The 9,677-nt window shown below is 50.0% G+C and overlaps 1 protein-coding gene across 4 annotated transcripts in view; it reads left to right on the plus strand.

Annotated features, from left to right (window-relative positions):
* Nucleotides 1-8,294: 8,294 nt before the first annotated feature.
* Nucleotides 8,295-9,677, plus strand: part of NFATC2 (nuclear factor of activated T-cells, cytoplasmic, calcineurin-dependent 2) — a 177,904-nt gene continuing 176,521 nt past the window's right edge. For all 4 annotated transcript variants that reach the window (XM_011951356.1, XM_011951355.1, XM_011951359.1 and 1 more), the window contains exon 1: nucleotides 8,295-8,566. In XM_011951356.1, coding sequence (XP_011806746.1) covers nucleotides 8,497-8,566 — 70 coding nt within the window. In that variant the 5' untranslated portion in view covers nucleotides 8,295-8,496. The remainder of the gene's footprint in view (nucleotides 8,567-9,677) is intronic.

Consider the following 9,677-nt stretch of genomic DNA (forward strand, 5'->3'; position numbering starts at 1 on the left):
TCAAGGTTCACTCTCAAAAAACTGCAAAGGAGATACCACCCCCCCTTCTTCTACCCACAGAGGGAGAAACACAAGCCAAACTGATCGCAGCCTCTAGGGCCAAGAGCCAATTCCCTCTCACTCCACGTCAGCTCTCCAGCTTCTAGGAAAATCTTCTCCATCTCTGAGGGCTGGGGCGTTCCTAGGGCTGCCACTGGCCACTGTCACATCTCAGTTCAGCAGCTGGGAGCAGCGAGGGAGCCCCGTGGATGGGCAGGCTGTCCCTGGAAACTTGCTGTCAGCAGCCCTGTGAGCTGCCGAGGAACATTGGGGTTCTCTCCAAATGCCTCAGAAACCTCCCTGTTGGGTTACATTCTGTCTTGGGGGACCCTGGGATTACCACAGTTGTTTGCAGCAGCCAGCAGCTGATTGGGAGGTAGCAAGATTCAGCAGTTCTGAGTTGGAAAAAGCGGCGCCGGGTATTATTTTGGGAACAGTCAGTCATGAGAACCTCCAAGAGCTGATCAGGGAGGCTATTAAAAGCAAGACAATGTATTTTGAAATGAACCAGGCCGGGGAGACACCTCACTCCCTGCCACAACCATGGAACTGGGAGTTCTTTCCGGATGAGGTGAACCTTTCCATCGCTAGGAGATGGGGAAGGCCTCCCCAGCTGCCAGCCACCGCCCCGTTCCTTCTCCTCTGCCAACCCCAGCTGAGCACCTCACCCACCTCCTCGGCCACGTGACGGAGTGAGGGTTCTCCCCAGTGGGCTGAGCAGGTGGCCAGACCATCATGGTTGTGCCTGTCGTTCATTCATTCACCAAACAGACAGGACCTAGGAGTCTGGCTCTGGAGCTAGGCTGCCACTCTCCACATTCACACTCGGTCGCTTACGATTTGCTGACCTTGGGCCTCTGTGCCTCAGTTTCCCCCGCCCCTCCTGCAAAATGGGGATAATAGTGGCCTTCATCTTAGAGAGTTGTTGTGAGACCCAACAGACAGTCCCTGTGTCCATCACAGATGCTAGATAGGATAACTGACTGAGTACCACCCGTTCCAGACACCATGCCAAGTCCCGAGTAAGACAGACATGCCCCTATTTTCCTAGTCTAGTGGGGAGATGAGTCATAACCAAGTAAACAAACAGATGAGACAATTTCATATTGTGTTATTCACTCAACAAACATTTTTGAGGTCCGACCGTATGCCAGGCATCATTCTGGGTGCTGAGGACACAGCAGGGATTAAAACAAAGTTCCTGCCTTCTTAGAGTTGATATTTTAGTTGGGAGGCAAAGGAGACATAGAATACACAAATGAATATGTAATTTATTTGTGGTAAGTGATAAATGCTATAAAAATATGACAGGGCGTTGGGACTGAGATTTGTAGGGTGGGGTTGAACTTCAGGGCAGAGGAACCTATTTCAGAGGTGAGGGTCATGGAAGAATGCATTGATAGGATGGCATTTAAACTGAGGCTGAGAAGATGGAAGAAGCCAGCCATAGACATCTAGGGACAAAGGGTCCCAGGCCAAAGGGAAGGAAGCACAAAAGGCAGCAGGTGTCTACTCATGGAGAGTAGATGGGAGACCAGACAGGTGGGTAGGGCCAGACCTCAAAGGCCGTTGCATTCGTTTTCTGTTGCTTCCCCATGAACATCGTGGCTTAAACAAGCAAGTACTTATCATCTCAGAGTTTCTGTGGCTCAGGAACAAATTAGTTGGGTGGTTCAGGGTTTTTCCTGAGTCAAGCCATTGGCTGTGGCTGCAGTCATCTGAAGGGTTGACTGAGATGCTGGCTGTGAGCAGGAGGCCTCAGTTTCTTACTACATGGGCCTCTCCAAAGGGCTGCCTATGTGTCCTCACAACATGGCAGCCAGCTTCCCCCAAGGTGGGTGATCCAAGACAGCAGTGCAGAAGTCACACACTTTTTATGACCTAGACTTGGAAGTCACACATCTCATTTCTGCAGTAGCCTTGTGTTGCCCATTTAGGAGGGGGTGGCCCAGGAGCAGGAACACCAAGGTGGGTGCCACTAGGACCTTCTAGAGGCTGGCTACATCAGCCTTGGTGAGGAATTGAATTTTATTCTAAGAGGGATGAGGCACTTCTGCAATGGTATATTTGGTTGAGCTGGGTGATAAAGCATGACAGGTATTTGTAGTGGCAAGATGATAGTAACTGTAGCTACGATTATTGAGCACCTACTGTGTACTGGGCACTGTACTTAGTGCTTCATTAGATACGTTGGCCTCTCAGATGCTCATGTCTCCCTGTATTAGTCCGTTTTCATGCTGCTGATAAAGACATACCCAAGACTGGGCAATGTACAAAAGAAAGAGGTTTAATTGGACTTACAGTTCCATGTGGCTGGGGAAGCCTCATAATCATGGTGGAAGGCAAGGAGGAGCAAGTCACGCCTTACATGGATGGCAGTGGGCAAAGAGAGAGATTGGGCAGGAAAACTCCCCCTCATAATACTGTCAGATCTCGTGACATTTATTCATTATCATGAGAACAGCACGGGAAAGACCTGCCCCCTTGGTTCAATTATCTCCCACCAGGTCTCTCCCACAACACGTGGGAATTCAAGGTGAGACTTGGGTAGGGACACAGCCAAACCATATCACTCTGTAAGAAGTAGATGAAGCTCCATTTCATAGATGAAGAAGCTGAGACTTCTCCCTAAGAAATGTTATCCAAGACAAGACTGGGAGGCCACTAGAATTACCCAAGCACAGAGAGGCACTTGAGGGTGGGAGGAGGGAGAGAACAGCCTGGTGGAAAGCCTGGAAGTGAGGAAGAACAGGGAGAATTCGTGGGGGGTGGGGTGCTGAGTGTTTCAGTAGGCAGGGGTGTGGAGTTGAAGGGTGTAGGAGGTGAATGGTGGTGAGACTGGAGAAGGTGGGTTAGATTTTATAGGTCATCGGTCACATAAGGGATTTTGAAATTTACCCACAAGGTAATTGTGATTCAGTGGAGGATGACATGGTCACATGTCCCCTTTAGATTCTAAAGCTGAGAAAATATCACATTGGTTGTGCAGGAAAGAATAGACCTCAGGGAAGGAACAGGAGAGAAGCAGAGGCGAAGAGGTCAAAGAGTCACCCGGAGAGAGGTTGATGGGGGTCCTGGCAATGCTGGTATTGTGGAGAGGAAGAGAAGTGACCTACCTAGAGTAACAATGGACATTTATAAAGCAGTTGCTATGTGGTAGGCATTAACTCATTAAACCCACCCAACAATCTTAGGATGATCATTTTATAGAGGAGGCAACTGCAGCACAGAGAGGTTGTGCAACTTTCCCAAGGTTGCACAGCTGGTAAGTGGCAGAGATTGGAACCCCAGCCACTTGGCTTTCAAGTGTTTTCTCAATTGCTCTGAGAAACTGGCCTCTCAAGTTGTCTAACCCAGGGCTGCCCAAGAGAACTTTCCACGGTGATGGAAATGTTCTGTTCTGTGTTGTCCAATTTGGTAGCCACCAGCCACGTGTGCTTTTGAGCACTTGACATATGGCTTGTGCAACTGAAGAACTGACACATTTTATTTAATTGTTAATTATTTAACATTTTATTTTATTTTTATTTTTAAATTTTTTGAGACAGAGTCTCGCTCTGTCACTCATGTTGGAGTGCAGTGACGCAATGTCGGCTCACTGCAACCTCCGCCTCCCAGGTTCAAGTGATTCTCCTGCCTCAGCCATCCAAGTAGCTGGGATTACAGGTGCCCGCCACCATGCCCCGCTAATTGTTGTATTTTTGGTAGTGATGGGGTTTCACCTTGTTGGCCAGGCTGGTCTCGAACTCCTGAACTCAATTGATCCTCCTGGCTCAGCCTCCCAAAGTGCTGGGATTACAGGTGTGAGTCATCACATCCTGCAATTATTTAAAATTTTAATGGCCACGAGTGAATTTGAGAGATTTTTCTGAGGGAAGATGTTCAGAACTGGGAGATTTATCTGTAAGATGTGGCAATGGAAGGGGAGGACGTTCAGGAATGGCAACCACCAGGCTCCCGGCTGAGGCAGCTGGGAAGGTGGAGATCCCTGGTCAGAGCTCACCAGGCTGCACTGAGCACTCTCCGTGAATACCTCCAGCATTTCCAGCCCATGTTCCTGTTGCTGCTGTTGATCACTCCTGCTCGTTCGGCCTTGTGGTGTCCTTGTCAACCAAGTAGAAGGCAAGGACTATGACTTCTAATTGTGTCCTCACCCCATCCCCACCACTTAGCCTGAGCCATGCCCATGGAATAAGCCTGGCAAACAGATATTTGATAGGGAGCTTCTCAGAGCAATTGAGAAAACACCCAAGAGCCAGGTGGCTGGGGTTCCAATCCCACCTCTGCCACTTACTGGCTGTGCAACCTTAGGAAAGCTGCACAACCTCTCTGTGCTGCAGTTTTCTCCTCTGGAAAATGATCATCATAAAGTTGTCGGCAGGATTTAACAAGTTAATGCCTACCACATAGCAATTGCTCTATAAATGTTCATTGTTATTCTAGGTAGGTCAATAAACCTTTCAGACACCTGCGTTGGTCCTACCTTCTATGTTTGAGACATGTAGAAATCTAGAACAATTCTCAATTGCCATCTACATTTCAGCCAGGAAGGGGTTGACAGTCAAGGGGAGCGATTGGCACAGAGATGACACTTGAGCATCTCTTGATGCAGAGAAGGGCCCTCACCTAAGCTGCCCTAGTCCTTTTAAATAACCCTGGTGTTGAATCAGTTGTTTGGGGCAGCATCACTTAAGTGGTGTCTCAGCAGAAGTACCTGTGTTTCTGATTTATGAGGCTGTCGGAGGGAAGAGAATCTAATACAAGGCTTCCCCGGTGATTCAAGGTCTCCTCCAAGCCAGATGTCTCTGCAGCCTCCCTGGACCGTTCCCCCTACGGCCACCTGGACGCCTTCTATTTGCTTTGATTCGGTTTCTCTTTTGCTTTTTCCTTACTTGCTGGTGCATTCCCACCCCAGCCGAGAGCCTCTATTTTGGGGAGTTTTCGTGGATAATTTAGTGGGCGGAAGCTCCCCACCCACCCCCCTTGGAGGATCCCTTAAAAAAGGGAGAGTGCTCGAGAGAAGTGAAAAACAGTGGGTGGTTCAGTTCAAAAGGACAAAATATTTCTTGCCCTGGCACTGGGAGAGGAAAGAAATTGTCTGAGGAACCAAAGAACGGCTAAACTAAGAAGCCGAAAAGCTGCAGCCCAGAAGGGCAAATTAGGTGACTCAGCTGCAACTGCCCCGGCTCCAGCCCTTGTAGTATAAATGTGCTTTAAAAGGGAAAAACGCTTAACCGTGACAAAGAGTGGGCTCTATAAAAATGTGGCTAATGCTGACTCGATTGAGTTCCAAAAGACATCCCCCGCTCAGCAGCTCTGGGCACCTGTGGAGTTGGGGAATCGCCTCAGAGGCCTGAGTTGGGTGGGACTGAGTCTAAATTTATCCCTGATAATGAGTCCGCCAGAGGAGGGCCCAGCAAGCTTGTTTCCTTTCTCGCTTCTGGCCTCTAAAACCTCGGCACCAAGGGAGGGTTCTGGGAGGCAGGAGATACGGTGCCAAGAACACAGGCTTTGTTGCCAAACAGAGCTGGGTTCAACTCTGGGCCGTCCATTTACTGGCTGTGTGCACATCAACTCGTAGAGCCTCAGTTTGCTCATCTGTAAATGGGGCTTACAGCATCGAGCTCAACGGGAGGATGAAAGGAAACAGACCTTGCCGAGCTTGTCTGCTGCTCTGGACATGGCAGTTGTAGGGAGGCCTGGAGAGGAAGGGTATGAATGCCGAGTCCAATAATCCTACTCCTGGCTTAATCACTACTCATTCCTTGACTGTGGAAGGTTTTCTTTTTTAAAAAATGTTTTTAGGATTTGTTATATGCTTTACTGTTCTTAGTACTTCAATTAAAGAAACTCATTGAATCCTTACAGCAAGTCTTTTAGGAGGGTACTCCTAGTGCCCCATTTTACAGAGTGGGGTAAGTGATGCCACATGGCAAAGCCAAGCATCTGACTGTAGAGCCTGAGTTTTAAATGGCCTCTCAGGTTGTCTAACCCACTGCTGCCCAAGAGGACATTCTATGGTGATGGAAATATTCTGTTCTGTGCTGTCCAATTTGGTAGCCACCAGCCACATGTGGGCTTTTAAGCATTTGACATATGGCTTGTGCAACTGAAGAACTGACACCTACATTTTATTTGTTAATTATTTAACATTTTAATAGCCACATGTGGCTAGTGGCTGCCATATTGGATGGCACAGGGCTAACCCCTTTCAGCTTTAGTCTATTACTTTGCAGTGGGATTGTAAGTGGGAATTTATAGATGACTCTAGCTCAGGGCCCGGCATCTAGTAGGTACTGAGTGAGGGGTTGCTGTTCATAGTGTTACCAAGTGTAGTAACTGTCTGCAGAGGATAATGGTTAGCAGGCTTCCTTGGTGTCTGGATAGTGGCAAAAGGAAGTTGAGTTTCATTCATTCATTTCAAAACAGGTGAGGATGACCAATCTGTCCCAAGTTGCTTGGAACCTTCTCAGCTTTAAAACTGAAAGTCTTACATTCTAGGAGCCCCCTCAATCCCAGGCAAACCAGGACGGTTGGTCACCCTGTTCTTGCTTCAGATGGTTGGAGAAAGAGGCCTCAGGGAATGAGTCTTCCTCAATAGGCTCCACTGAAAAGAATCCTCTCTACGCCCTTAAAGGCTGCACCCCAGAATTTGCCAAGTAAATCAACAGGCAAGCCACCTGCCTTCTATGTGCCTCAGTTTCCCTTTTGGAAAGTGGGGGAGAGGATCCCCTCCTTGCAGGGTGGTTGCAAGAAATTTGGTGGCGCCACGACTTTTGAGTTACTCAAGAGTCAATGAGACTTCCTTACCTTGAATTCCTTGGCACACAGTAGGTGGACAGATAATGGCTGCCCTCTGGGGGAACAGCATTACTTAGACTGTCCTGCGGGAGGCCACCCTGGTTGAGGCAGGCTTGAAGAGAGTCCCCTGGGCGGGGCTGGGGGTGGGGCTTTCTCAGGCCCAGTTCCAGCTGGTCTCTATGGGCCAGCATCTGTCTCCAGCAGGAGTAGTTATGTCTGCGAGCTGCCCAGTGAGGCTATTGTGGGCCAGTGCTGGAAAACAGAGTGGTCCCACGGATAGAGCCAGCTGCCTCTCAATGCCTCTTTAAGTTCAAGTCTCTCTGTGAGAGCATGCAGGGTGGGGGGGTGTGTATGTGATGAGTCACCAGCCTTGGTTGCTATCCACAATTTTATCAGAGCTCACAACAGTATCTGAAGTCCATTTTCAAAGCCAGCTTTATCTTTGGGCTCAGAATTTCCCACCCTGCAGGCAGGTGAAGACGCAGACCTAGTCCAAGTCCAGAAAAGGCATCTTGACCGCTGCGCCTCTCTCCCTCTCCCCCTCCCCACGGATCTTCTGGGGGTCTCGTGGCCTATTACTGTGAACCATGCGAGGCATCGCACGGACTTTCTTCTGGACACTGTGCAAAGTTCATGATATCCTTTCTCTTTATTTTCCTGTTTATTCAGAGCATGTGTAAACACATGGGTTGCTTGGTTTCAGCTTCTCTTTGGCCATTTCATTATTTCTGGAGCCTCTGAGCATCACTGGAAACCTTGGATTTTCTAAATGAATCTAAAAATAAACTCTTTGAAAAAAAATTCTCGAAGTTGGAGAGTTGACACGAGGCACCGTTATTTATTTCTTTTCCTTCCTCCTCCTTCTCCTCTTCCTCCTCCCCACCATCCCTGAACACACAAAAATCTGGGCAGCCAGAGGCCGTGAGGGACTGGGAAGGGCCCCTGGGCGAACGTCCAGGAGCTTGGACAACCTGGGGTGTTGGTTTGAACCCTGGGCAGCTTTCTCCAAGAGGCGCCCGCTTGGCAAATAGGGGGCTTGCGAGTCTCGGGCTTGATTTATGAAAAGCTGCCGCGGGCCAGGGAAGGCGGTGGCTGGGGCACTCCTTGCAAACAGCCGCCTGGAGCTCCTGCAGGGCTGACTTGGACACTCGCACACCCCCACCCCCTTCTTCTCGCCGTCGCCCGCTTCGCTCCCTCTCCCAGACTTTTCTCCCGAACAATCAGGGACTTGTGCTGGCGGCCGAAGGAGCCACGGAGCTGGCTGGCCGCGGAGGAGGCGACGTCATGGATTCCTGAGTGTGAAGTTTGCAGGAAAGCCCTTAGTTTTGGAGATGGACGGGATCCAGTGGTTTCCATGGCGCTGGATAAACAGGAGGAAACAGTGAGGGAATCCCGTTATTTTACTGCATTGAAAGCCTATAAACACGGAGCGCGGGGAAGGAAGTCGCGTTGCCTCTGGAGTAAGCCCGATCGCGGAGCCGCGCCGACTCCGCCGAGCCGGGAGCCGGGAAGCGCGCAGCTCCCGGGTCGCTCCGAGGCTCCTCGGCCAGGGCTGCCCCGCGGGCAAGCGGTAGAGAAGACGGCGCCCCCTCGGCTGCTGGTCGATACAAACAGACCCCCCTTTCCAAACACGCGCCAAGTCCCCGTCCCCTCCAGATGCAGAGAGAGGCTGCGTTCAGACTGGGGCACTGCCATCCCCTCCGCATCATGGGGTCTGTGGACCAAGGTAACTGACTCTCGATCCCTTCCAGCCTTTTCCGCTCGCTCCTCCCGGTCCTTTCCTGCTGCTCCCGTCCCGGGCAGCACTTTCAGCTCCGGGCAGAGGTCGGCGCGGGAGGCCTGGGGACCCCGCTCGCCCTGGGCGCACAGGTAGCGTGGCCCGCGGAGGGGCGCCCGCGCCCCGGCCAGGGAAGGGACGCTTGGGAAGGCGACTTTGGACAACTTTGCGCGGGGGCAGGGAAGTGTCCCGGGCCGGGATTCCCTAGGCCAGTCTGTCGGGAGGATTTTCCCCTCCACGGGACACCGGGAGGGATTCGCGCTACTAACCGCTGGCTGTTTAACCGTTTCAGCACTCGGCTTTTGACAGCAAATGCCATAACGCTGCAGTATTATTATTATTATTATTGTTATTACTTTTTTTTTTCTTTTAAGAGAACAGACTTAGCATTTTACTATACAGCAAGTATAGTAAGGAAGACTTTGCTTTCTAACAGTTACAGCAGCAGCGGATGCTCTGGGACATTTAAACCATTTTCTTCCCCTTTTTTGATGTGCCTGCTGGATAGAGTCCTCCAGCTACTCCTTTGAAGTGCAATGTACCATCAGTTTGTTTGGGGATCTGATTACACTGTACTTTCCCTGTTTCTGCTTCTTTCCCCCTTCTCTTGGATTTAGTCCTGGTATCACACCACTTGGATCTTATGGGAGGGGGTTGACTATAAGGAGCATAAGATATGAAAATGTCCCATCTGGTCGGGATTGCGGAGGGACTTTGGCTCCATAATAATGAATCGGTCTTTAAAAGTGGAAATGGGCAAAGCGTTGTGTTTTTCAGAGGGGAGCACTGCGTTGGGGGCTGCGCGGCCTGGCTGCCAAGTGGGAAGGGCTTTGAAAGTTAAGTGAAATAAATTCGCGGAGGAGGAGTTAGCCTCGTGTCATAAAATCAGAGTTGAATGTAGGTTTTGTGCTTTGCGTGGCTGATTAAAGTTCGGGGGGTGGGGGAGAAGAAATGACAATTTCAGTAAATAAACCTGAGAGGCTCTTTCTTTCTTTCTCTTTCTTTCTTTCTTTCTTTCTTTCTTTCTTTCTTTCTTTCTTTCTTTCTTTCTTTCTTTCTT

This window comes from Colobus angolensis, unplaced genomic scaffold (genome assembly GCF_000951035.1).
Source record: "Colobus angolensis palliatus isolate OR3802 unplaced genomic scaffold, Cang.pa_1.0 Scaffold319, whole genome shotgun sequence".
In the NCBI taxonomy this organism is placed as follows: Eukaryota; Metazoa; Chordata; class Mammalia; order Primates; family Cercopithecidae; genus Colobus; species Colobus angolensis.